The sequence below is a fragment of the Pelmatolapia mariae genome, linkage group LG10_11 (assembly GCF_036321145.2).
Source record: "Pelmatolapia mariae isolate MD_Pm_ZW linkage group LG10_11, Pm_UMD_F_2, whole genome shotgun sequence".
Taxonomy (NCBI): domain Eukaryota; kingdom Metazoa; phylum Chordata; class Actinopteri; order Cichliformes; family Cichlidae; genus Pelmatolapia; species Pelmatolapia mariae.
In genome coordinates, this window is record NC_086236.1 from 462,235 (window position 1) to 489,398 (window position 27,164).

The following is a 27,164-nucleotide window of genomic DNA, read 5'->3' on the forward strand; positions in this document are numbered from 1 at the left end:
AATGATATCAAGTCACTTTGAGCCACCAGCAACATTCCTGTATGAAGGTAGAAACAAACAGGAAATAACAATGGATTGCATTTATATAGCGCTTTTCATTATTCATTCACACACTGGTGGAGGCAGTTACAGGTGTAGCCACAGCTGCCCTGGGGCAGACTGACAGAAGCGAGGCTGCCATATCGCGCCATTGGCCCCTCTGGCCATCACCAGTAGGTGAAGTGTCTTGCCCAAGGACTTTGTCTTTACACAACGACTGAGACAGACAGAGCTGGGGATCGAACCGGCAACCTTCCAGTTACAAGATGAGCTTCCCAACCCCCTGAACCACGGTCGCCCCAAATGCTGAGTTTGTAAAAGCAGCGAGAAACACGGGTCATGTTCAGCAGCTGAGGTAATCAAGGGTCAAAGGTAGGGATGGGTATCGAAACCCGGTTCTTGTGGAGAACCGGTTCCCACTGTTTCAATTCCTTGGAATTGTTTGCCATTTTTGCAAACGATTCCCTTATCGATTCCAGTCGCCCCGAGTGACGTCACCACGTTGCGGAGCGTCATTTACCTGGCAGGAAACATGGCGGCTCAAACGCTCAAAAGTTTGGTCATACTTTACGAGAACAGATGACAACAGGGCAACTTGCAATACTTGCAAAGTAGATATTTCATTTAAGGGAGGAAACACTACGAATATGCAAAAGCATTTGCTCACAAAACACGCGATGACCTTAAATGAATGTCGTGTTTTTAATTCCGCTCCGGACTCGTGAATCTCAACCCAGCAGCAGCGGTAACGTTTGCACGTCCTCTCCCCTTAATGCGGCAGGTAAATAATCAACTTACAGTGCATATTATGTTAGCGCGATCTGCCTTATTACAAAACCTGCCATTACTGTGCGTTTAGGTGACCATGATGAGACAGACAGAGTCTGGCTGGCTCAGATGCTGGCAGTTCTCGCTGCAGTCTACCGGTAGCGTCTCCTTTCAGGCCAGGATAGACGAATGTCACCGAGCAGTGACTAAGTTTGTGGTCAAAGGCTTGCACCCGTTTGCCACAGCAGATGCCCCCGATTTTCAGTAAGTGAATGTGTTTAATTGTAGGCAGGGACATTACTGGATATTCTTGTGTAATTGCTACAGAATAATTTATGTTATACTTTGTTATTGCTACAGAAGAATATTTATTTTATTATTTTACATTTACAATTTTTTCCCCGGGGACCCTGTGACACCCCATTGAAGAGCCGTAGGCTGTGGATCTCTTAAGATCTCACTGTTGGGTTTGTAAGGCCATGTTACTCCTAAATTTCTATCTTGTTCAAAGAGAAGATATAAAACAAAGTTCTAAGCTAATCGACCTTAGTGTTCTCCTTTTTTAAAAAGAATCGATAAAGAATCGAATCGTTAAACAGAATCGAAAATGGAATCGGAATCGTGAAAATCTTATCAATACCCATCCCTAGTCAAAGGTCACTGTAAGAGTTGGTGTTCTTAGTTTTAATCATGTTATTGGTTCACAGGTCAGCAAGCTGTTTGAGTGTGTTCCTTCATCATTCTCCCTCTGACCTTCATCATCATCATCAGCTCTCTGTGGAGCATCATTTGGACCTACGAGCCTGTCAGCGCTGACCCGGGCTGGTTCTGTGTTTCAGTCACAGCAGGACGCAGGGACACGACAGCTATGAAGATTCATCTTTTATTTTCATCAAGGTAAAATGTTACAGACGCTGACACAGCCAATCAGGCTGCAGGAGCAGGAGGAAGCCCTGTGATTGGTCGGCAGCAGGTGGATCAGAAACAACATTCAGGACCAAAATCGATAATCAATAACATCAGCTTCCTGCAGTGAGACAAAAGCAGAGTTCCTGGCTCTGTGTGGTTAACGACAACAAACTGAATTCAACTCGTCACTGATTCGTTTTCATTTTTTCACTCATAAAAAACAAAAACAAACGACAGTAAACAAAATAAAGTAAATCAGAGCAGAGTGGGACGGCCGCCTCGTTAAGCTCGTTAAGACCGGAGCGCACCTGTGTCACCGTCAAAGTTTCTAAACATCAGACACGTCCAGCTGTGACTCCGCCCCCGTCAGGTAACAGTTCACACCCACTTTCACATTAGTCACAGGAGCAGATCCCGTGGGGCAGAGCTTCCTCGTGAGGTCACATTTCACCCACTGACATCACACTGAAACCCCGCCCCTTTCACATTGTCCTCTGTGCTCTGTCCATTAGCAGACAGGTGGCTGATGGGAGTCGTTTTCTCCTCCTCTGTCACAGCGAGCGTCTCAGAAGAGCAGCGGGGGTTTGGTGAACACTCGGTGCTCTGCAAAAAACAGAGAAGAAGAAAAAACAGGAAGTGTCACGCCATCGGTGTGACACTTCCTGTTTACACTGACCAGGTGAGGTCAGAGCTGCAGGTACGAACATCAGCGTCTGCAGTGGTCTGATCACGGCTTCACCCTAACTGACCTACACGCACTGAAGCTTGTAAACATTCGTCTGGTTGCTGATCAGTTTGTTTCTGTCACAGAGTCCAAAACACCAACAGCTGAGTTTAAACAGCAGACGGAGAAAAACTCCAACATTCAAAGATTTCAAAGATGAAGAAGCGACGAGTGTGACGCTCTGCTGATACACCTGTGGTCACTAACACACTCAGCACTGCATGGACTGCAGTACTGAGCATAGTCCTGTCTCTGAGCTGTGGATGTTATTATGGCGTCTGTGTGGAGGAAACTGGCGCGGCGTCTGTGACGTGCGTTACCGTGAGCTGCAGCGTTCTCCTGATGGGTGTTCTCCAGCTCGCTTTCCGGAGTCACAGCATCTGAAAACCAACAGGAAGTCAAGGACAGGAAGTCAAGGACAGGAAGTCAAGGACAGGAAGTCAAGAGGGGTGTCCAAATTCTTGGGCTGCATCATCCTGAGGACCCGGCCTTCGCGGTCTACGTGGGCCGGGTCCTTTGAAGACCGAGGAGGCCGAAAGTGAGCGGCTGTGAAATTGGACGGTCTGGCCTTCAGATCTGCGTCACCGCTGTCTCGGTGGAGTTTAATAAACTCGGCCGTCTGCTCCTTCTATCTAAAATATAACAGGACACTGGAGTAAACTCTCGACCGTCTCACACTTCTGTTTAATCAGTTTTCTGTTTGATGTTTATTCAGCTGTGTGAAAACCACCCGAGGGATTAATAAAGTTTAATCTAATCTAATAACTTTAATCTCAGCCAAGCCGATTTACTCACTAACAAATAAAACAAAAAGCCAAACATTAACATTTTTAGGTTGTCTAAGTGATCTGAAAATGATGTGCCGGGAGTTGTGCCGTTCTCGGCGGCTTCAGTGACCCTCGAGCTCCCGGCTCGCTATCGAGCTGGTGGGTAACAGACGTCTCCGAAAACGTCGAAGCACTTTTGCAAATATGGGATATCTTGATAAACCGAGCAGATATTTGAAGTTTACACAGCTACATTCTCACCTGAAAATATGTTAAAAGTTTATTTTGTGACCCAGAAAGAATAATAAGAGTAATTTTAAAACTTTGTAGCGGCTGCCATTGCCGGAAACTGGAATTGGCTGAGCCGCGCTATGAATTCTGGGATATGGTGGGCCACGAAGGACACACCCGACCCATCCTTCAAATTCGGGGAAAAGGAGGAAGCATTTGTCGGCTGCATTTGGAGGAGTCTACGAACTTGGACAGCCTTCGTTGCGTCGCCAATCACAGGTTAGATACAGCTCAGCCAATCACAGGTTAGATACAGCTCAGCCAATCACAGGTTAGATACAGTTCCTGTGCTCTGCTGCTTGTTCACCTGTGAGGCCGTCCGAGCGTTTGAGCGCTCGCTCCACCTGCTCTCTCCTCCTCCACTCAAAGTTCAGTGCCTCCTGCAGCTTCCTCTTTGCCTTCTTCTCCTTCTTCAGCCTCCGCTGGATCGACACTGATGAGGAAGGTGAGACGAAGAGAACAGGTAGTGTGAACAGTTCTCACCTGTCTCACCTCTATTAGGTCAGAGCTCACTTGTTTGACCTCTGACCTGTTACACCTGTCTCACCTCTGGTGTGCAGCTCGGAGCTCAGCTGTCTCTGCAGCGTCTGTCGGGCGTCCCTTTCTCTCTCCAGCTCCAGTTTTAACTCTTTCCTCTCCTGCTGGTTGTGTTTGTCCTGAGAGCGAGCGCTCTCCACCGCCACCTTCAGGAGACCCTGAGAAACACACACAGGTAAGTCCCTGATGTTCTCAGGTACTTTTCGTCTCTGCATCTCTGATGTTCCCTCCCAGTATTTTAAATTCTCCACATTAACATGTCTCAGATTCCCGAGTTCCCACATCCTCGTCATGTAACCTTGTATTGATTTCACATGTTCTTTTGCTCAGTTTGAAATATTCCAGTCTCTGCTTTTTGATTTGATGGCCAACATTCCTGCCTCCTCATGAGCTGCATTGATGTCTCTACATGAATATTTCACCTCCATCATCTCTGTCTGTCACCTGTATGTTGGTCAGCAGCGTCTCCATCGATGACAGACCCTCAGCCAATAGGAACGGAGCAAAGGCGGGGTTTGTGTGTTTGATTGACAGTGACTGGGAGGTGAGTGCCAGCTTCTCATAGGTTGGTTTGATGAGGGAGAGGGGCAGCAGGCTGTCCTCTGCAGGTAGGAGAAAAGCAGCTTAAACAAAAATAAAAACATCTGGACTTTATTGTACTTTAATGTTCTGAGTCATCATCTGTTTTCACTGCTGTCTTACGTGATCATCACAGTAGAACCATCACTGTCGCTACACTGGCATGTCTTACATTAGCTCGGTCACTGCTGATACCAACAGCAGAGGGCGATCTCACAGCTTCTGCTCACTTTGATGTGTTTGATGTAATGATCTACGAGCTGAAGCTAAAGTCAGTCCCATTATCTGCATGTTATCCTGCTCTGAGTGACACATGCAGTCTTCCTTTAAACTGAGTCTGATGGACGAGCCGAGGATGAAGCTGAACCAGGGCCAGACTCAGAGACGTAAATACCAGACGGGTCTGTATCCAAACACCTCAGGACCCGTTACTGTTCATGTACCAGCTGCTCCTCACACACACACACACACACACACACACACACACACACACACCTTTTTCTTTCAAAGCCTGTTTGAAGTTTCCTGGCTCCCCATCTGTAGAGTGAACACATGAAAACATGCAGATCAGTGACTGTGTGCGTGTGTGTTCTTGTTTAGAAGTATTGTGGGGACATACTGTTACAATCACATTACGGGGACTTTTAGGCAACAAAGAGCAAAGCTCTCACATTTTAGATAAGTATGTCTACTGTGAGTGGTTACCCAGCTCTGGTGTGTGTGCTGGTGGAAGGGGTGATGATGACGATGATGAAGATGCCCTAGAAGGCGATCGGCTGGTTGGTTCCTGTGGGTGGAGCTCATCGTCGCTGGGAGTGGGGGAGGGGCTACCTAGAGGAGACTCCTGAACACACGGTTAGCATTAGTGCTGGTAATATTAACACTGCTAGCATTAGCCCCTTTAGCATTGGCTCTTTTGGCATTAGCTCTGGTAGTTTTGCTGCTGCTAGCTGTTACCTTGCTCTCTTCTGTGTAGACCTGTGACACAACAGCCATGTTTGCTAAATCACTGAGCTGACTCATCTGATTCATCGCCATAGCAACATTGGCAGGAGGCAAGCCCACAGGGAGGATGGGATGTGGCATAACCATAAATGGAAGGTCTGACAGGCCTGAGGAGGGCAGATACAGATAGTTATGTGCTGTGACGCTAAGCTAACAATGATCAGGCGTCCAATGAGAAGAGAGCGGTGACTCACGGTTGGCTAACAGCGAGCTCTGCTGCTGCAAAGTGTTGAAGTGTAGGGATGCCGAACCAGCAGGAGGCGCTACAACTGAGGGGGGAGGAGAGAGGAGCTGCTGCTCCTTTTCCCAGGATCCTTTGCTACCTCCTGCTGAGGGAACAAAGGTTTAGATTTTGGTGCTGTCCTTTGATTTGCTCTAGGTTCAGATTGGAACAAACTGATGGAATCGAACCCGTGTCCTCGTTCTCCGACTCGGCTCTGCTGTGGTGTCGCTGCTGATCACCGCTGCCATGGAAACGCATCATCATCCGCATCTTCTGGAGCCTCAGAACCTCGGCCATCGCTGCCGCCGCTGTCAGCCCTGCAGACAGGAGAACAAAGAGTGATGGTAGAGTGTGTCCTGAAGGGGGCGCCGCTGCACTCACATAAGAAGGGTTTGGATTGTTTCTGCTGTAAATGTTTGATGAGATGATGATGATGATGATGATAGTCCTTCAGAAATCAGAGCGAGACTGGATCGTCTTTGTTGGTCATGAAAGCTTTTTTCTTCCTAGAGAGGAGGAGGAGGAGGTGATGAAGGTAACTGTTTTCAGGAAGTTGCTGACTGATCAATAATTAACAACCCCGGCAACCTGAAAGTCTCCAGTGACTGCTGGTGTCTCTCGACCATCTATCTCTCCCTGCAGCCACTTGGCCCAGTTAATAGGCTGCACTAATTAATTCGATGCTAACGAGCGGTCGGTCTCCCTGCGGCTCGTTAAATGAACAAAAACACAAAGAAAGTTTGATCCTTTTGTTCTGCAGCAGATTCTGTGACAGTGACGGCGATGGGTGATTAGCCTAGCTTAGCACAAAGACTGGAAGTAAGGGGAAACTGTTAGCATGGTGACCTCGAACAGGTGGGATAAGACTCGATCGTGTGTGAAGTCTCATCACAGAGCAGCAAACTGACCTCGAGTTCTCCTGTTCTCTCAGTATTGAAATACAACACCTGCTCTTATTGTGGAAGAACATTCAGCTGGAAGGAGATGCTGGTGCAGGAAGTGACAGTCTGACTGTGAAATGTTTCATTTCTAAAATGTGTTCATACACGCTCAGTCATCCAGGTAAGGAAATCCTGAAAGTTGATTCTGTTCATCTGGATGTTTTCAGCGGGAGAAACATTTCATCATCATCATCATCAGGTGACTTCTTCAGCAGCACTGAAGGAACAATGTGCTGGGAGGTCAGTTTACGATCATTAATATGCAAATTGTCATGACCATTGATCAACAACCACTGATCAATGTCCATGAGTCCCATTCACAGAGAGTTGGGGAATGGCTGCAATCACAGCATTGTAAGATGGTGACAGATGGACCCTTAGGCCCCCTCCTTGATTCAGAGATGGTCTTTCCCTTTTCACGTAAATGGCCTCCTTGACTCCGCCCTCAAACCAGCGTTCCTCCCTGTCCAGGATGTGTACATCCTCATCATTGAAAGAGTGTCCACTGGCCTGGTACTCATGTCAGCTGACACTGAAGAAGTCACCTGATGATGATGATGAGACGTTTCTCCCACTGAAAACATCACTGAAGATGGTGATGATGACAGGACGGGGCACATACTAAACCTTTCACCTCTGTCACTGCGGACACACCTGACAGCTTAATGAAAACACACACACACACACACACACACACACACTCTGCGTCCTGCAGACAGACCGTGTGGTTGCTGAGCAACAGGAAACAGCTGGTCCTCCTTCACTGCACACGATGTAGACGACAAACAGGATGAATTCATCAAAGTGACACGAGTTTGATTTTATTCATCTGTTTATCCCGAGAGCAGCCGCATGCTTCAACTTCCTGTTCCACACACACACGGAAAAGGCTGAGCTCAGAGGGCTTCAAACAGCGGTCCAGATTTCATCAGCTGATGTGCGTGTGCAGAGTTTGAGGAGGAAATAGAAACAGTCTCCATCAGTGCATCAGAACTGGCCAATCACAGAGCTGTTAGAAGTAATCCTGTCAGTGAGGAGGAGGAAGATGATGAGCCGTGCTGATGGAGACTGATTGGCTGACAGAGTCTGCTGCTCTGAACTAATAAAAGGTGCTGAGTGGCTGATTTGATCCGTGGCTGTTCCTGCAGTGGTTTACACGTCCCACATGTCCTCAGGAACGCTGACACACGTGTGTTTTGTGGAGAAACGAGAAACCAAAGAGTCAAATCGAAGCCTATGACAATAAAAACTTCCTCACAACCTTCTGGTCGCCACATCAGTCGCCCTCCTCCTGTAACAAGTATTTAGGTAATAAGAGGTTCAATGATGTGGCTCTGAGCCCGAGCGCCGCCTCACAGGCTGCTGTGGCTCCTGCTGAGTAACATGTAATAAAGACACAGCGACCATGTTTCAGACGCATCGACAGCACAGAGATTACAGCTAGAATTAGCTTAGCTTAATTAGCCGACGCCAGAGTGACTGACAGAGTGGAGTCTCTGTGTGTGAGTCTGTGTGTGCGCACGTGTGTGTGTGAGTCTGTGTGTGTGCGCGTGTGTGTGTGAGTGTGTGTGCGAGTGTATGTGTGTGTGTGCAAGTGTGTGTGTGAGTGTGTGTGTGCACGCGTGTGTGTGTGAGTCTGTGTGTGAGTGTGTGTGTGCACGCGTGTGTGTGTGCGCGTGTGTGTGTGAGTCTGTGTGTGAGTGTGTGTGCGAGTGTGAGTCTGTGTGCGTGTGTGTGTGCGAGTGTGTGTGAGTCTGTGTGTGTGCGCGTGTGTGTGTGAGTCTGTGTGTGAGTGTGTGTGTGAGTCTGTGTGTGTGCGCGTGTGTGTGTGAGTCTGTGTGTGAGTGTGTGTGCGAGTGTATGTGTGTGTGTGCGAGTGTATGTGTGTGTGTGCAAGTGTGTGTGTGAGTGTGTGTGTGCACGCGTGTGTGTGTGAGTCTGTGTGTGTGCGCGTGTGAGTGTATGTGTGTGTGAGTCTGTGTGTGTGCGCGTGTGTGTGTGAGTCTGTGTGTGAGTGTGTGTGCGAGTGTGAGTCTGTGTGCGAGTGTGAGTCTGTGTGTGTGTGAGTGTGTGTGCGAGTGTGAGTCTGTGTGTGAGTGTGTGTGTCTGTGCGAGTGTGAGTCTGTGTGTGAGTGTGTGTGTCTGTGCGAGTGTGAGTCTGTGTGTGAGTGTGTGTGTGTGCGTGTGTGTGTGTGCAAGTGTGTGTGTGAGTGTGTGTGTGCACGCGTGTGTGTGTGAGTCTGTGTGCGAGTGTGTGTGCGAGTGTATGTGTGTGTGAGTCTGTGTGTGTGCGCGTGTGTGTGAGTCTGTGTGTGAGTGTGTGTGCGAGTGTGAGTCTGTGTGTGTGTGTGTGAGTCTGTGCGAGTGTGAGTCTGTGTGTGAGTGTGTGTGTCTGTGCGAGTGTGAGTCTGTGTGTGAGTGTGTGTGTGTGTGTGAGTCTGTGTGTGTGTGTGTGTGTGTGAGTCTGTGTGTGTGTGTGTGAGTCTGTGTGTGTCACTCCGACCCTCTGCTTCCTCTGGATCAGCTGCTACAGCTGGATATGCAACAGCAGGCTCAGCCCTGCTTCATGAAACCGTCCCAGTGTTAGATCCTGTGGTCTCGTCTGCGATGTTCATGATTCTGTGGTCAGCCAAACACTGCTGTTGCTGCCCTCAGTAAAGATGGCGCCCTCTGTGGGCGTTCCAGGCGTTGCTGTAGCAGCTTCATCACATTTTGATTTCAGTAATCAGAATGTTTTTATGGTAAAAACTTTTAAAATGAGTCTTTATCCCGTAGCAGATGATGCCACGTTACCACCTGCTGATACATCTGCTCTGTGTAACAGTTTGTCTCACTCACCTGTCTGAGACAGCAGGGTGGGGCTTAGCAGACTGTGTGGGAGGAGCCTGGAGCCTTCAGTCATGGAGGCCACGCCCAGCGTTCTCTTAGGAGGCCGACCTGGACGAGAGCTGAGAGAGGTGAAGGCATTAGAAACTCAGCGGGACGTTCCTTTAAAGAAGGCTGCCGACCGCCTTAATAGATTCCACCTTAAATAACAACTGTGAATAATTAATGAGCGCTGGCCTATCTTTCTCTCACTTTCAGTTTTCCAGGTTAATGTCGTGTTTTAGCTTCATGAATGAATCTGTTTGATGTCGACTCTGCTGGAGGCCGTTCATCGTCCCCGGGGAAGACTTTCAGAGAAGCACCGCGCGGCTCAGACAGAGGGGCGGAACCAATGTTACTGACAGGAAACAAACACCAGGAACTAAAATATTAAAACTCCTAATCACACACATTAAGAGTCGCTTGATTACCTGTTGTTGTATTTCACAGCAGAACAGGAAGTGAGGCAGGAATCGGTGTAGTGAGAATGAATACGGAAAAAAAAAACAGCGAAGATAAAAGATTAAATCAAAGGTGACAGAAAACAATATTCCACCACTGAAATATTAGAAGAGAATAATAATAATGACAACACAGTCAATAACGATAATAATACTGAGCCAAACTTAAAACAAGAAAAGTAAACGTGTTGAATGAAAACCGGAAACAGATGATGTCATAGAAAATATCCTTTAGTTTCCAAATAATAAAGGAAAAATCGTTTAAAGGATCTCAGTGATAATAACATACAAGCAGAACTGAGTGGGGATCACAGAGTAATCAGATTACTTTACATATATTTAAGGTCCCAGTGTGTCCACCTCAGCTTGTTGTGAACACACACGTTTGTCTCACTGACCTTGAGGGGACCTAAGCTGTATGATGCAGTAGCAGGACACACACACACACACACACACACAGAGTCCTGGGGGGGTTAACCACAGGTCAGGGTTTGATTGGCAGCTCTGACAGAACCCGCCCACACACAGTAAATTAAATTGTGTGTGTGTGTTTGGGCTTTCTACACTTAATTAAACTGGGACAAGAGATCCTTTATGTGCACACACAGTGAACCCAGTTTAACCCAGTGAGACCAGTGCAGTTACTTCTGAAAACAACAAACCAAAAAACTGCACAAACACACTGCGAAGAGCAAAGTGTGTGTGTGTGTGTTTGAGGGTTCAGGTTTGTGTCCTGGTAATGCATCATACAGCTTACAAAGGTGTGACCTTGGTCCTTGTGTCTCCAGAAGTTGAATCTGTTCATCTGGACGTAGCGTTTTGTGGGAGAAACGTTTCGTCATCATCCAAGTGACTTCTTCAGTCTCAGCTGACTGCAGGTTTCAATCTTATAAACAGTACATTTGCATAATGACTGAAACCAGCCCACTGAAGGAACAATGTGCTGGGAGGTCAGTTCCTTAATCTTAATTATGCAAATTCTCATGACCACTGATCAATGTCCATGAGTACCATTCACAGAGAGTTGGGGAATGGCTGCAATCACAGCATTGTAAGATGGTGACAGATGGACCCTTAGGCCCCCTCCTCCATTCAGAGATGGTCTTTCCCTTTTCACGTAAATGGCCTCCTTGACTCCGCCCTCAAACCAGCGTTCCTCCCTGTCCAGGATGTGTACATCCTCATCATTGAAAGAGTGTCCACTCTCCACAGAGGCCCAGAGTTACTGTTAATATCAGAAATATAATGCTGTCCTTTGAGATTTTAACATTTAAGACTGTGAGTGTAAGCTCTTCAGAGCCGTCTACAGTCAGGTAACATGGAAACTAAAAACAGCAGCAGAAGGTAGGGCTGTGCGATATGACAAAAATCTCATATCCCGATATAAGACATTTATCGTCCTGACAACGATATAAATCACAAAAATGTAATATTTTCTGTAAATTCTGTGAATCTCGGGCAACTCGACTTGCGTTTAGTTTTTCCAGCTGGGCGTCCTTTACCTGGATTCGAGTGTTTTAACCGATGCATGAAACTATACATTTTTAGACATAAGTTGTAACGGCCACCATTTTCTCTGAAAGTTTGAGTCTAAGGTTTATTTTTTAGCACCTGGCGGCTCTTTTTTTGCTTCTCATCCATAAACTCTCTGCATCCTCTTTCATGTGATTCAGTTTATTTTGAAAAGTCTCAACAGGATCTTGAGCTTTATTGTGAAAGGTTTACGTGGAAAACAAACAAGCGGACAGCGGAGCAACGCGATGGTTTTACCGTTATTGTTGCTAATGAAAACAAGTAAAAACAGGCGCTTGTCCGCCCATAGTGTGGTTATATTAAATATAAGAGAAAGAGAGAACTTTAAGAAATTAATATAGCCACTACAGTGACCGTCAAAACGATGAAAAATATTGCTGTAAACAGTTTATTTTACGACACCACGAAACAAACGATAGCGTGATAGGAAACGATAGATGTTTTTATGTTCCAGCTGTGATGACTGCAGTCAGGAAACGGCTGCTCAAATTATAAAGTCTGTATTTCTATGAACAGCCTCATCAAAAAACACCATACAACATGTAGGGCACACACACACACACACACACACACAGCTTCTCTTTGTTAATTCTTTAATTAGTTGAGGGGTATTTACATAATCCAATAATAAAAAAAACATTCTGATCCACATTCAGCAGAAACCTACCTTCACGAGATTAAACACACACACACCTGGATGCGACGCAGACACTGGCACATAGAAGATTTGTGTTTCTGTGAACTTGTCTTTGTGTTCTTGTGGGGACTGAGTTAATTTCTGTTTATTGGGGACCTCTGTCCCCTCATGCTGGTGGATCTCTTCATGAGCTGCAGTCCTAATTTTAATTTAAAAATGTTTTCGAGCCTGCCAAACAAAAACAAACACACGCCTCTAACCTATCAAACACATTTGTGTCTTCTTTGTTCTACCGCAGGACGAACAGCAGCGACCAAAGATTCACTGAGTGGAGCGCGTTAAAGATTAAAAAGTACAGGGCCCAGTGATGTCTTTGGACCTGCAGCGATCATCATATAAACCACAGACTGATGATATCATAACAGGATATAGATGACAGCCCACGTCCCCGAAAGGCTCAGAGTGACAAGACCCCACTGGGCATTAATGGTAATGATGGTCCTCATGCAAGCAGAAAGACCAACGCGTGTGTGTGTGTGTGTGTGTGTGTGTGTGTGTGTCGTGTGTGTGTGTGTGTCGTGTGTGTGTGTGTGTCGTGTGCGCGTGTGTGTGTCGTGTGTGTCGTGTGTGTGTGTGTGTGTGTGTGTGCGCGTGTGTGTGTCGTGTGTGTGTGTGTGTCGTGTGCGTGTGTCGTGTGTGTGTGTGTGTCGTGTGTGTGTGTGTGTCGTGTGTGTGTGTCGTGTGTGTGCTTCAAGTTGTGTTTTGGTAGCATGTTCGTCCATATGTCACACACATGCTGATGACATCATCATCATCATCATCATTATTGACCCGATCACTGTGATTGGCTCTGTGACAGTGGCGTGTTTGGATCAATCGGCTGAAGCTAATCGATCAGACGTTTCTCTCTGACAGTGCTGGGGCGTAACAGAGTACATGTACCAGCGTTACGTATTTAAAATAGAAAATACGAGTAACTATTCCGTTACAGTTACCGTTTAAAAAGGTGCTATACAGAATACAAACAACAATCAATCACAGCTGATTTCATCACGCGCTCAGCTGCTCAAACACTTTCACTTTATTTAAAGTTATTGATCAAACGCGCTGATCGTTTCCGGTGTCAGAAAACCTCAAATAAACAAATCAAATCAAAGAAGTAAACTAAACTCCAGCCGTGTTTGTGCTTCAGTAAACACTCTGACAGATCCCCTCCTCCCTCCGGCCCTGGCCCGGCTCACCTGGCGCAGGTGCAGTCCCGGTACAGAGTCTCGAAGTCGGGTCTGCTGATGAGCTTGCAGCGGTTCACTCCGGGCTGGATGGCTCCGAGCCCGCGCAGCACGCGCACCTGCTCCACGGTGCAGACCACGGGGCTGATGCGCAGGCGCTTCAGCTTGGTGTACACGGTGTGCAGCCCCCCCACCAGGTGCTTCAGGAACAGCTGGAACACCTGCGGCAGGCACACCAGCTCCGCGCCGTCCACCGTGAACGACGCCACCTGCACGCCGTGCACGTCCACCATCCGGCAGTCCGCGTGCGCGACACTGCCGCTCCGGCACAGCCGCGGGGAGCCGGCCGGGACAGAGGCACTGTGAGGCGGGTCGGAGTGGAGCAGAGGGTCGGTGTGAGGGCTGGAGGTCCGGATGGAGGAGCCCGCCATATCCGAACCCTTGTTTGATCCGCCGCCCGCGCGCGTCTGTCCACGAGCAGCCGTTCACGGTGACTCCACTCCGCTCTCACCCCTCCTCTCTGCCGCCAACAGCCAATCAGGATCCAGCCAATCACACGCGGGCGCCACAGACGGACAAGACTACCATTGGCTGAGGACAGCGCTCCCAGGGGCGGGGCTTCTGGGCTGTGATTCTGACAGGTGAATGATTGACAGGTGAGTCTGAGGTTTATCGTTCACTTTGATTGTTTTCGACTTTTTACATTTGTTTTATATTTTTTATTTTTTATTGATGTTTTAAACAAAGCTCACAAAAAATAATACACGTATGTAGGCACACACACACACACACACACACACACACACACACACACACACACACACACACACACACAATTAGACATGATTAGTTCATTCCCAGGCCTCTGGAGAACTTCAGACATGTTGAGGAGGTCGTTTAGCCATTGAAATCAGCTGTGTTGGATCAAGGACACATGTAAAGCCTGCAGGACACCGGCCCTCGAGGCCTGGAGTTGGACACCTGTGGTTTAGTCAAGTCAAAAAAACTTTATTTATCCCCAAGGAGCAATTAAGATAGATGCCCTGCCGACCGTACATACAATACACAAACATCACATTGGGGAGACAGGTCAGGCGAGGTAGCACTGGCCGGTGGACCCCACGAGCAGCGACCTGGAACCGAAACCATAGAAAATGCACAACATGAGGACAGACGAGGAGAACAAAGACTGAGCTCCAACAGGGAGATCAGTTTGAGAACAGAAAAAAACACCTCAGCACATGAATCAGCACATCTCACAACATGAAGACATAAGCTTGGAAGGCGTTTGGAGGGGGGGGTGTAGGACATGGAATCAGCTGCACACTGGTAACGTCTGCAGTTACATCGAGAACTTTCCAAAACCTTTGGATGTCTGAACTTTTGGCCCTGTGTTTATCACACGTGTCTGAATATTAGATTGTCTGAATATTGTTTAACGTTAGATTTGTTCTCATCATCCATCGATAGTTTAAATTGGGTGTTTGGGCTTTCAAGCAGGCTTTCTGCCGCTCCTCTATGGTTATTCTACATTTGAAATCTCGACACCAGGGCAGTCTTTTGTTTTCTGAGGATGTTTGAGAGCCGTCTCTGAGGTTACTATAAATGTGGGATATTAAGCCCGTCTTCAAATAGTGGTTTACTGCTTGTCCTCTAATCAGGTTAGCTTGTCTCGTGGGTGGCTGTAGCTCAGGCGGTAGAGCAGGTCATTTACTGAGTGCAAGGTTGGTGGTTCAATTCCTGGCTTCCCCTAGAATGCATGCCAAATATCCTTGGGCACAATACTAACCCCAAATTGCTCTCCGATGCATCCATCGGAGTGTGAAAATGCTTGTGCGAATGGCTGTGAATGCACAGTTGTGTTCAGACGAGTAGAAAAGTGTTATATAAGATTACCAAGATCACTCCCTACCAGAGTGCGTTACAGATTTTTGAGATTGTGGAATAAAGTTTGAAAAATGTTTAGTTAGGACGTCAAATTTCTGTTTCAAATAGTTCTGCAACTTTGCACAAACCTGTGGCAGACTGTATTTTAAAACCCAAATGTTTCCAGCCGGGTCCACAGGCCTTATTGTCCCCGACAGGCGAGAACTGGGACAGTGTTTGGTCCTGGGTCAGTGACCCGGTGTTTTGAGTTTTTGTATCATTATTGAACTTTGATTTTGTCATTGTTTATCGTTTCTAATCTTTTGGTTTCTGTTTGTGTTCCATGGTTGCTGTTCCTTCCTAGTCAAGTCCGCATCTGTTATGTTTCCTGTTTTACTTTGAAAGTCTGTGTCCTATGTAAATTGAGTTTTGCTTCCCCTGTCTCGTCTTGTCAATCACTCCCAGCTGTGCTCTCCTTCTGTGTCTCGTTCCCTCGTTATCCCTCTGTGTATTTAAGCCTTGTGTTTGCTTCTGTTAGTTGCTGGTTTGCCTGCGTGTCTGTTTTTGGTTTCAGGTTTGTTAGTTTTTTTTTTCCTTGCCTTTTGCCATTTCTGTTTTTTTTGCCCCCTTACAAAATAAAGCTCACTCACACGTATGTACCTCATGTGCCTTTCATCAAATCTTAATATTTAGCTGTGTACAAGTATGAACTACAGGGGCGTAGTGCTTGTCTTTTTAAATGTACCCAGAAGAAGGTTGTTGCTGAAAACCAGCATGAGGCTGTAGAGAGCTGGGCAGCCCAGTCGTACCAGTTTAGGTACGACTGGGCTGAGATGGCTGAGAGGCTGATACAAAGAGAAGAGGTGAGCGGGGGCAGCCTTTACGTGTACTTCTGCTTAGATTGAAGGGTGTAGATGTTGTTGGTATAACTGAGGCTCTCAGTTTACATTAGTTTAGCCCAAGTTGTAAAACAAGTGCTGAGCTGAACTGAGAAAGTGCTTCATAAAGCTAGCTCTGCTCGACCCTGTCAAAGTTGTTCTGCGTCCAGCTGAAGCAGAGCCACGTCTGGATGTTTGTGTTGTGCAGAGAGAAGATGAAGCTCCCCTTCAAGTCGCTTTAGCTGTGAACTTGGGATCCGTATCAGTGGGATTGGTAGGATTCACATGTCGTAGGTGGTTTCCCAGGTTTAGGCAGTACCACTATCATCACGCATAGACGGAGGTAGCTCTTTTAAAGTGTAGTGTTCCACTAACATATCCTACAGGGGGCGTAATACTGTGTCTTTAAATATCTTACAAAGGTAAAATCTTGAGGGGAGTCCATCTCTGCTTTTCCTGTTTTTAATTTGTGCATTACATTTGAAAGTTCAGTCACTGATAACAGAGTCTGATTCAGTCCCAGCTTCTCGACAAAGTGAAGCGACGTTGATGGAGTCTAACCATTCTTACGTTGTGTATGGTTGTGAGTCTTTACGTTGTGCGGCGCGTCGGGCAGCTAATGCTGTCCATCGTTGGCGATTAGAGGCCGTTGCTTCGGCTTCCTCCCAGTTAACACCAGCATGCCCCAGCTCATTACTATGGTCTGGCACCAGCTGGTCTTCGGTCGTTCTCAGTTGTGAGTAACAAAGAGATCATTTGTTCTCTGAGCAGCTGTGACGTTTTCATCTGCAGCTCTAATTTCATTTATCGTTTATCTCTCGTTCACTTTGATGCAGTTTTCCTGCCCTCGCTCCCTGATCGGCTCGGCTGACGCTGTCACAACTTCATTTATCATGTTTTTAGTTTTAATAGATTTTGTTGTTTTTCTTTATCGTTCAAATTTATCTCTAGTTCCACTTCTTTTATTTGAGCATCAAGTCCAACATCTCAGTCTTATGTTTATTTGATCTGTTTTCTGTGTGAACCATCATCTGTCCCTCTGACTGAGGCTGTAGTGAAGTAGAAACAGTCATCAGTGAACTGTTATGTACCCAGTGTGGTTAAACGCCAGGTGGGATTACGTCTAAAAGCAGTGATGGCTGAATAGTAAAGCTTGATTGATGAGTGCTGGAGACAAGAGAGCTCGAAATAAGGAAACAATCTCTGTGACTGAGCGACAGGACTGTGCTGTGTTGGGATTTCTCATCTCCTTACATTTTAGGTTCAGTTCAACATGAAATGTTGTATAACTCTGCATCTCAGAGTCTGAACCTGATGATCTGTCAGGATCTAATTAGAGCTGCAGTACAGAGGAACATCTAAAAGCTGAGGTCATCTGTGTTGGGCCGTATAAATGAACCATAGTGAAGTCTTTGTTCATCGCTGAGCGTGTATGATGGTGAAGCTCCCTGTGGGTCTAAGATGGGTCATGATTTATGAACGAGCGTCCCCACCTCCACCAGCATGTGATGAGAGGTGGGTAGAAAAAACCTGAACCTCGTCCTCCGAGCGAGTTCACTCCCACACGGTTGTGTCTTGAATGAAGACCACCTTTGTGTCATTGTTTGAGTCTATTCATTACTCTCTATAGTTTCATACATTTCCTCAGGCCTCTTACACTCCAGGACATTAGTTCAAGATTTGAGTCACTGCTCATTCAGTTTGTGCCCTTTAAACAAACTGACTGCATTTTGTCTCAGCTGCAGGAATTAAAATGACTATTTAAGAAACTCTCAACTCTTATAAAGCACAACCAGGACCCGACCTGTGGAAATGTCACAGATTCCCTCCTGTTGTCACTGAAACTTGGTTTGGCTACTGATCCTATAGAAGGAGCAGAAAAAACGTCCTGTTGTTAATTCAAAGCTGCGACCACATTAACTGAGAAGCCAAATAATATTTACAGGAATGAAAATAATTAATGCATGTCTAAGGCTGCCTGCATCATGCCTGCACAGCTACGACTACAGCGTGTTATTTACTCTGAGCTGAGGTTGTTCATCACTTTCAGATGTGACAGTTTTCCAGAGTGGACGTGAATGTATCCATCACTTTGTTTCCGGGTCTTCCGTATGAATTCTTCCACGTCTGATGGAGTGGAAGAGGTGCCGGCTGCCGTGGTGGGAGATCAGTCCACAGGAGCTGCTGTTTCACCCGGTTTCTCTCGTCAGCGCAAAGGAAATCATCACATGGTGTCTGTTGTGCTTTGCGGCCGCTCTCGTCACCTCGTCCTGATGATCGCTCGGGTCGGGCCGTTTGGGATGTTTTGGCCTTGCAGCCTATGCGCCCGCTCGATGGGGCTTCTGCTGAGGCGAGCCTCTCTGAAACGCTCCAGTTCTGTTATCTCTAAGTTTGATGTTGTAACGTCTCACAGCTGAGTTGAAGTGTTCAGCCAGAACATTCGTCTCGGTCTGCGGGGCGCTATCTTCTCGGTGTCTGGTCCATCTTCGGTTTAGATCGGTGTTCTGTAATCTGCATCCTGATTGGCTGGGTCGGAGCAGTAGCTTGTTTTGGGGCGAGTACGAACAGAAAGTGTCTTTAGCTGTTGTGTGTCGAGTTCAAGGTTTTACTGCCGTTCAGATAGACGCCACAGCCTGAAGCCTGTTTTTTTATTTGTTCATTTATTTATTTTCCTGTGAAATGTTTTTAAAATAAATTTGTATATTTATTATTTTATTGTTTGGATAGATTTATTTGTTTCACTGTACTTTTGTTTCTTTACTTTTTCTCTCTTTGTTGTCTGTTTTCTGTCATTTGTTGTTTTCTGATTATTGTTAATAAATCCAAACTTCAGCTCTGGTTGTTTATTCATAGCTGAGGTCAGACTTATTGATCGGTGTGTTTCTGATAATCATTTCCTGTTTCTAATGAGTCGCTGATAATAAACTGCTGTTGTTTTAATCAGCAGCCTGACGGAGCTCCATCTGTCTGACACTTTTCACATTAAAAGCCCCGCGCCAAATTAAAAGCCTCAGATTAACCTTTCAGAGCAGATTAAATGTCAGCAGGGAACACGTGATGCATGGCACCTGTCTGATCTTTGCATCGGCCGCACGCTGATCCCAGTCGGTGTTTTTAACTCCGTGAGAGCCGGCGTGATGTCAGCAGGCTGCTTCCTGCAGCTCGTCAGCGATCGTCTGAAGACGATTTTAAACCTTTCAAAGAATCTGAAACACATGAAACACTTTTTACTCTTCACTCTGTGTGACTGATGCTAGACTGGATCAGCGGCAGGGACAGCCTGCTGTGATTGGTTGTCACCTACCTGACAGCTTACTTTTCAAAGAAAGGGTTTGACCTACAAACAGCATGAAGAGCTTTGTTTTCAGAGTGAATTTGAAGCTTCCAGCTTTAAAACTGATTTTGCTCTGCTCTGCCGCAGGGTCACATGACCTCCCCCTCAAACATGGCTGCACTTTGAGAAGCTTGGATTCAGAGGTGTTGGCACGGCGGCCGTCAGTCAGCAGCTGTCAGATCCATCGTTCGGTTCAGATATCGTGATAAAAACAGTCGTGTGACAGACTAACAGAGTAAAACCACAGTTATAAAAGTCAGCTGACTGATCACAGTCTTACCTGACGCCACCTCCATCAGCTGCCTCCTCCCTGAAGGCCTCTCAGACCGTCCTCGTGTCCTCATGTCCTCATGTCCTCATGTCCTCATGTTTCCTGTTTCCTCTCAGAACACTTTGGCAGCTAATCACAGCCGTCCAATCAGCACACAGCCCTCGTTAACACTTCTCGCTAACGAGCTACAAAACGTTTAATGTGAGGAACAGAAGAGACGCCGGGAAAGATTCAACAGAGGAACGCTTTGTTCTTCTTTCAACACGCTTCAAAACAAACGCTGCGCGCGCGCGCGCACACACACACACACAGCTCTGTCAGTGACAGACAGAGGTAATCAGATTACAGGGCATTTGTATTCAGGCCTGAATGAATCAACACAAACAGGTAAACGTGAATTACAGACAGTAAACTACATAAACTACACCTCAGTGTCAGCTCATCTTTCCCAGTCTGACCTGATGAGGGCAGTGTTGTGTAAATGTTAGAGCGATGTCATTAGTTTTTGTGATACTACAGTAATGATTTATTATATTTGCAGACTGTATATAAAAGACTTTAAAGGCGGCTCAGTGATATTCAACCACACACCTGAAAGTCAACATCAGGATTTTCCAGGATTTTCCTTCGATGCACAATGTTGTCATGAATTTGGTTGTGAAAACAAAACACAAATAAGTGATGAAATCAGGATCGTGTCACACCATCCCAGCTACACACAACAGGCCAGGCAGGCTGGGAGGTAACTAGATTACATTTTTTTATTTATTTATTTTTTAGTGTGAACTAATGTTTCATAGTAATATTTTTAATGTGATGTTGCTTTTTCTGAGGTTTGAATTGAAGTCAAATATTATATGAAGCAACCTAAACTGATGAAAAGTTAAATATTAAAATCAAACATCTTGGCAACAGTAACCAATCACATCAGTGCATATTTGGCTTCAGCAAATCAAAATCAATAACAAATATCTTTTATCTGTCAGGCGGGCTTTGATAACATGGTGACCAGTGTAGTTAACAAACTTTTTTTTTTTCTAATTTCATGTTTTTGACAGTAAGAAATGAAAAAAGTATGAGACACCGTGTGTTCATGAAGCTTTGTGTCCTTCACCAAAACCAGACCATGAAAATGTAAACATGATGGTCTGTGAAGGTTCTCGGTGATCCAGGTCGGGGTCGTCCAAGGAGCTTGGAAAGAAAAGCGTCTGGACTAAAGTTGAAGGTTCTTATAAAGGGACGCCAGTCTGCCATCATCTCCAAACCCACAGTGGGTGACCTCGTAGAAAAGTCCATCCAGCACAAAGATGATGAAAAAAAAGGATCAAATTCACTGAGTAACACACTCTTTCTCTTTCACGGCTACAGCTGTAGCTCCCACTGCCGCTCCCACAGCTGCTCCCAGTGGACCAAACACACTTCCCACTCCCGCCCCGATCCCCACCCCCTTCAGGAACTTGTTCTTTTTCTCTGCACGCCTTCTTGCTTCCTGCTCTTCCATCGCTATATTTTCTCTCAGAAGTCGCTCCTGCTCTTCTCTGACGGCTCTCTCAGCCTCCTGCAGCATCTCATTGGTGTAATATTTTCCTCCATTTCTCTGAACAGTTGTGTTGATCTTCTCCAGCAGCTCTCTGACCTGAGAGGGATCTTTGATTTTGTTGTTAAAAACATGATATCTTCCTCCACACTGTTGGATGAAGCCACTCAGAGACGGACTTCTATTTATCAATTTGTCTATGTTAGCTTCATTGTCCACATCATCTCCATGTGTGAACAGTGCCATAGTATAATCTGCTGCTTCTTCTCCAAAGATCTTCTGCAGGATTTTCACTGTTTGTTGTTCTTCTTTGGTGAATCTGCTAATCTGGATCACGATCAGGAACACGTGAGGACCAGGAGCAGCAAAGGAGATGCATCTGGCAACCTCTCTCTTCAGCTCGTCTTCAGGTCTATCAGTGTCAAACAGTCCTGGAGTATCAACAACATCCAGGATCTGACAGTCTACCTGATCTGTTATTTTCTGACACCCTACTGTCACTGAAGAAAAAGCAGCTATAGATTCAAAAGCTTTTCTTCCTAAGATGGTGTTTCCTGATGCACTCTTCCCAGCTCCTGTTCTCCCAACAAGCACCATCCTCAGGTGTGGAACATCTTCAACTGCTGAAGAACATAAACAGATTACTGATTAAGAAGTACTCAAAAAGCATCTCTAGACCCAGCTGTCTTAGCTAATTATAGACCAATCTCCAACCTTCCTTTCATATCAAACATCCTTGAAAGAGTAGTTGTCAAACAGCTAACAGATCATCTGCAGAGGAATGGCTTATTTGAAGAGTTTCAGTCAGGTTTCAGAGCTCATCACAGCACAGAAACAGCTTTAGTGAAGGTTACAAATGATCTTCTTATGGCCTCTGACAGTGGACTCATCTCTGTGCTTGTAGAAAAAATACAACACAAAAAATATGTATATATTAGTGCTATTTCTTAAATGTGTAAAATCTGTAACATAATGTTTGGAGTTTAGTCTGTTACTGTTACTATTTTTACCATTTCTTCGTGGAGCAACTGTAACCCACCTAATTTCCTTAGGGATTAATAAAGTAATCTGATTCTTAATGTTTCAGGATGACCTGCCATTATCCAATCACACATCTGCTTACCTGTATCTTTGGCTCGTTTCTCTTCTTTTCTCTTTTTTCTAAACTGAGCACCTGATGGCTTTGAACTTTTCTTGTCCATCTTGGTTTTAATTTTGCACTCCAGTATAAACACAAATCCCTCAACCCGAGGATCACCACAACATAACCTAACAGACCAACACCTTAGTTCACAGTTTATTTCTGAGATTTCACACAACCCAAGATTCAAATCATGAATCCATAATGTGCTTGGATTTACAGCATTATGAATGAAATGTGCTCTATTTGGAAGCAGCAGGTCTTCCTCCCCTTTCGACGGGTTGTGTGTGAGACTTTAAATCATCAAACTGTAAATTATAAATGTTAAATGGTTATTGATCCTTTACCCCTGGGCCTAAAGTGTATATTTATTTTCTTACTCTTCTTATATATATTGTTTGTTTACTTGCACTGCTGTAACTGGAGCCTCGTCGTCTCGTCTCTCTATATACTGGACTGTATGTAGCGGAGATGACAATAAAGTTTACTTTGACTTCAGCAGCAGGCGCACCGAGGGCTCTCGCGCTCGCACGTAGAAATTCTAAAAAACATCGGTGCAAATTCTAAGTCTGTATCATGATGTCTGCTGTTTTCGTGTTTGTTTGTTTTTATTTTGTTTTATTTTGAGAGTTGGTTATTAGATGCTGCTCCGCCCTCTCCTCCCTGCAAGCAGCAGGCGCACCTCACAAACGGAGGGCGCCCTTACTCCCAGCAAACGGGCGATAGAAAACCGATCGGTGCCTGTGACATTCCCAATATGCGCTTAACCTCTGTTTGTAAAATACAGGCTGAGGAGAGTGGCTATACAGCGTCTGGTTGAGTAATTTCATCAGCTAATTGAGAGAGGCGCTCAGTCACTATTCTATTCTGGTTTGCACAAAATGAAACTATTCGGCCTCTCAGATATGCTTTTAGAGATTCCCAAATGATTGATGATGTCGTCGCTGGGCTCTGATCTGGTAGCGAGAAAAAAGTCCATTTGAGACCTGATATAATCGACAAACTCTTCGTCCTCTAACAACACTGGGTTGATTCTCCATGGCCGATAGTTGGAGCAGACATTAGGAATGCGCACTAAAAAACAACTAAAAACTAAAAACAACTAAAAAAAAATCACACTGTGTAACTTTTTATCCAAAAAGAAACAGTCTATACGAGTATATGTTTTATGGACAAAAAAAAAGGACTGATGTGAAGCTGGATTCTGAAATCTCCATAAATCAGTGGCCCTTCATTATCAAGAAAGCGCTGAATGAGCCGTGCTGGTCCATAGCAGATAATGAACAGTTTAGGTCTCCCCTAATGTGATGCTATTGTGTAATGTCATATTGGGGGGGCGTGGAAAGACATTAGTGAAAAAGATATGATCATCCCAATTCGGGGCGTAGGTATTAGCTAATATCAAAGGAAAACCATATAGATGCTCTACAGCTATAACAGGGTCTGCAGCTGTAAATGGTAGAGTTTTACTAATCAGTCGGCTTCTGTTTCAGACTCTGCTTCTTCCTCACCGTCACCAGCCATCCTGTTCCCCCGGCTGCTCGGGGCTGCCGGGGCCTGGCTACGGGTGAACGAAGGGTGCGAAGCAAATATTACAAGTATCATTACTGCATAGCTACAGAAAACAGCAGCGTGCAACAGGAGCAGTGATACTCTGTGTGCTCTCCAGTATGTGAACACCACCATCTTCATCATGAATGCTCATGCCTTGATGAGCACACAGGTACAGTGTTGTGAGGTAACAAACAGACCTGCTGAAAGACACGGTGGCAGGCTCATACTGTTCCTCCTCCTCCCTGATACAGACAGACCTCCAGACCTCCACAAACATCATTTAACACAGACCACACAACATCACATCAGAAACACGGACAACACAACTCCATATCTATTGGAGAAATAACACAGAGTCCCATTTAACGAAGACACAGCTGCATATGAATCAGTAGAAATGGACAAGATGTTTGTTATTGCAGGTTTCTGTTTGTTTTCCAGCTTCTATCAATCAGAGACGTGGGAGGAATTTTTGGCTGCTCCTCACGATTTTCCTGACAGGAAGTGGAACCAAGCTAAGTTGACACTGCTGCATCAGTCAGAGAAACACTCCATGACTCCGCAGAGCAGGACTACTTCCTGGGAGATATGATGGAGCAGCTGACAATGTCTCATAAGCTCCAAAGAGTGGCCATACTGATTTAGTGCAGACGAATCCCATTTAAACACAGACACGTCTCAGACGACAGGGATCGGGAATCTCCCCGATCTCCACATGGTTTATGTTAAAGGTTTCTGTTATTGATAAGTTATTAAACTTCCTTTTCTTCTGTATTTGACATCAGCGCTAACTTCACAGTACGGCACAGTAAGACAGCGTTAGCTGATATAAGCTACTGTGGTCCAAAACCATTAAAGCAAGAGTTGATTTCATGCGTCAGGAAACACTTTGAGGAGCAGGACAGGCTACCATAAAGATGCAAATGAAAAAGTTACATTAAAAAAGGCCCTAATTTTATAATTTCTCTAATAAAAAAGAAAAATAATAAACCATCAGATATTTAGATTTATCCAGCTCGGGCATCAAAGGTGCATTTGTATGACCTGTGTTAGCTGCTGTGTGCTACTCTGTGGTGTAAGAGCAGCACTCTGGAACCTAAAAATGTAGATTTAAGAATATGGTTTCATACATTTGTGACCTTAAAGTCTCATTTCAGATCAGACTATTTCTACCGTAGCAAACGTTTCAATAGCCACATGATTTTTTTCTTTTTTCTCTTAGTATGTTCTTTGAATAATTAATATTATTGTAAAGTGAATCTCAGACCAGATTAAACCCTGTGAGCTAATAAAGATCATTCACTGAGAAGCATTACAGTAATTAGGTTAAAACTGAAATAACCGCTTAAGGGACATTTTACTTTTTTGTAGAATAAACGTGAAAAAGACAAACAGAAATGTTTAGTATAAAATGCTTTAACATATATTTTGAATATTTTTTATACCTCTGTTGTTATATATCTGAGTTGCTAATCAGTCTTTCTAGTCAGAAAAGGTCAAACTAAATACAAAATACATCTAAGACGACTGACCTCTGTTACCCACATCTCTTTGTCTCTTTGTCTTCCAGCTGAACAGTTTGCTTGCAGCATAAAACGACTGCTCTCATAATATGAAAACTGTCACGTGTGCTATGGCAGATGAGTGGAGATGAAAAGTAGGACCCCAGATGCAGGCAGCTTCTGATGTGAGCGAGCTTTATTGAAGTGACAGGTGAAACTAACAGGAGCATAACGGGCATGAACCTAAACCAAAGAATGACCTAAACAGAGAAAAACTAACAGAGAATAACCAGAAACGGCAATGCAGGGATACACAGGGAATTACACAGAATGATGGAGGGGAATAACGCAGACAAACCAGCAACGAGGACGAGAGAACACACACTATAAATACACAGACCAGCAATCAGGGGATGGGAAACAGGAGGGAAACACACCTGGGAGACATCACAGCTGACGAGGCAGGGGAAACGTAAACAGAACGCACTGACATCAGACAGAGACCTTCAAAGTAAAACAGGAAACACATACACGTAATGACACAACACACACACAAACTTGACACAGACTGGGGGACACAGAACATAGGAACATGAAACGTGAAAAAGCAGAGTACAAAAACCCAGAATAATAATAAACTAAAACACGGAGTAACAGACTCCGGACCATGACAACAAATGGTCGAAGAATAAAGAATAAAAATAAGAATAAAATGAGAAAAACAACAAAAGTGGATTTATTATTTATTTTTAAACTTGCAGTTAGAATTCAGGAGAGGAGAAAAATCCACATTATCCTCCTAAGACCCAAACTCTTCCACAACATGCATTTTTAATTTCTCTTTGATATTTGGGCTGATTGGGGCCCGATAAATGTAAAAACAAAGAATTACCAGATTTTTTTTTTTTACCTTATTTTTGTTTTTATGAAAAATCAGAGCCACATATGAGGATATTCGTTTAAAATTTTGATAGAACAGTAGCAGTATAATGTCCTCGTAAGTGGATATCAGGCCCTTGAAGAGCACAATTGAGTATTTTGGTCTAAATAACCCAAAATGTGACGTCCACATGTGTGGACGCCAGGTCCTAGGAGGTTATATATTTTCCCTGTTTTGTGTGAACAGGTGTAACTTAAGCAACAAGTGTGTAATTTATTATTTTGTGCATCAGTTATTTTTAAATTCATGGACGGGACAGAAAATACCTGCAGCTGCAGCAGGTCACACCTTCCCTCCCTCCGTGACGGTTTTCACCGGGGGAAAGTGTTTGGAAACGAGGTCGGGGGTCGTTTCGTGGACTGTCCGACCGACCGCAGCCCTGACCGGACACCGGGAAAAGACCGTTCGGAGTGTTTATCAGCAGCCGTGGACTGAGTAACTCGAATAAATAGTGAGAAAAACACGGAAATGCCACCCAACAGATAAATATGAATAAAATTCAAATGACTGAGCCTCTCTTTGAGTTTTATTTCAACATTTCAGTGAGTCCGAAGAGAAAACACACACAGAGGAAGTTGGACACAGACTCAGCGACGTGCATGAAACTCAGCTTTTATAAAGAGCTGCACATCC

General features: G+C 45.1%; 2 protein-coding genes across 2 annotated transcripts; both read right to left on the minus strand.

The window, feature by feature from the left end:
- Window positions 1-1,520: 1,520 nt before the first annotated feature.
- Window positions 1,521-13,807, minus strand: LOC134635804 (dachshund homolog 2-like). Its single transcript, XM_063485374.1, has 12 exons — window positions 13,521-13,807; window positions 9,622-9,731; window positions 6,031-6,159; window positions 5,814-5,945; window positions 5,572-5,726; window positions 5,320-5,458; window positions 5,110-5,151; window positions 4,480-4,637; window positions 4,046-4,193; window positions 3,806-3,931; window positions 2,761-2,820; window positions 1,521-2,319 (listed from the first exon to the last, which is right to left on the minus strand). The coding sequence occupies exons 1-12, from the start codon at window positions 13,799-13,801 to the stop codon at window positions 2,282-2,284; spliced, it is 1,518 nt and encodes a 505-aa protein (XP_063341444.1). The 5' UTR covers window positions 13,802-13,807; the 3' UTR covers window positions 1,521-2,281.
- A 7,380-nt stretch (window positions 13,808-21,187) lies between these two features.
- On the minus strand, window positions 21,188-24,140 carry LOC134637334 (GTPase IMAP family member 7-like). Its single transcript, XM_063487739.1, has 2 exons — window positions 24,047-24,140; window positions 21,188-22,017 (listed from the first exon to the last, which is right to left on the minus strand). Exons 1-2 carry the CDS (start codon window positions 24,138-24,140, stop codon window positions 21,188-21,190), a joined length of 924 nt encoding a protein of 307 aa, XP_063343809.1.
- Window positions 24,141-27,164: the final 3,024 nt, after the last annotated feature.

Excerpts from the sequence above, each read along its gene's own strand:
- LOC134635804 (XM_063485374.1), bottom strand. The coding sequence starts at position 13,801 with ATGGTGGACGTGCACGGCGTGCAGGTGGCGTCGTTCACGGTGGACGGC. Across the intron at positions 5,459-5,571 it reads TCTACACAGAAGAGAGCAAG|GAGTCTCCTCTAGGTAGCCC; the intron begins GTAACAGCTAGC and ends CCGTGTGTTCAG. Across the intron at positions 5,152-5,319 it reads AGCACACACACCAGAGCTGG|ATGGGGAGCCAGGAAACTTC; the intron begins GTAACCACTCAC and ends TTCACTCTACAG.
- LOC134637334 (XM_063487739.1), bottom strand. The coding sequence starts at position 24,140 with ATGATACTTGTAATATTTGCTTCGCACCCTTCGTTCACCCGTAGCCAG. Across the intron at positions 22,018-24,046 it reads GAACAGGATGGCTGGTGACG|CAGTTGAAGATGTTCCACAC; the intron begins GTGAGGAAGAAG and ends TATGTTCTTCAG.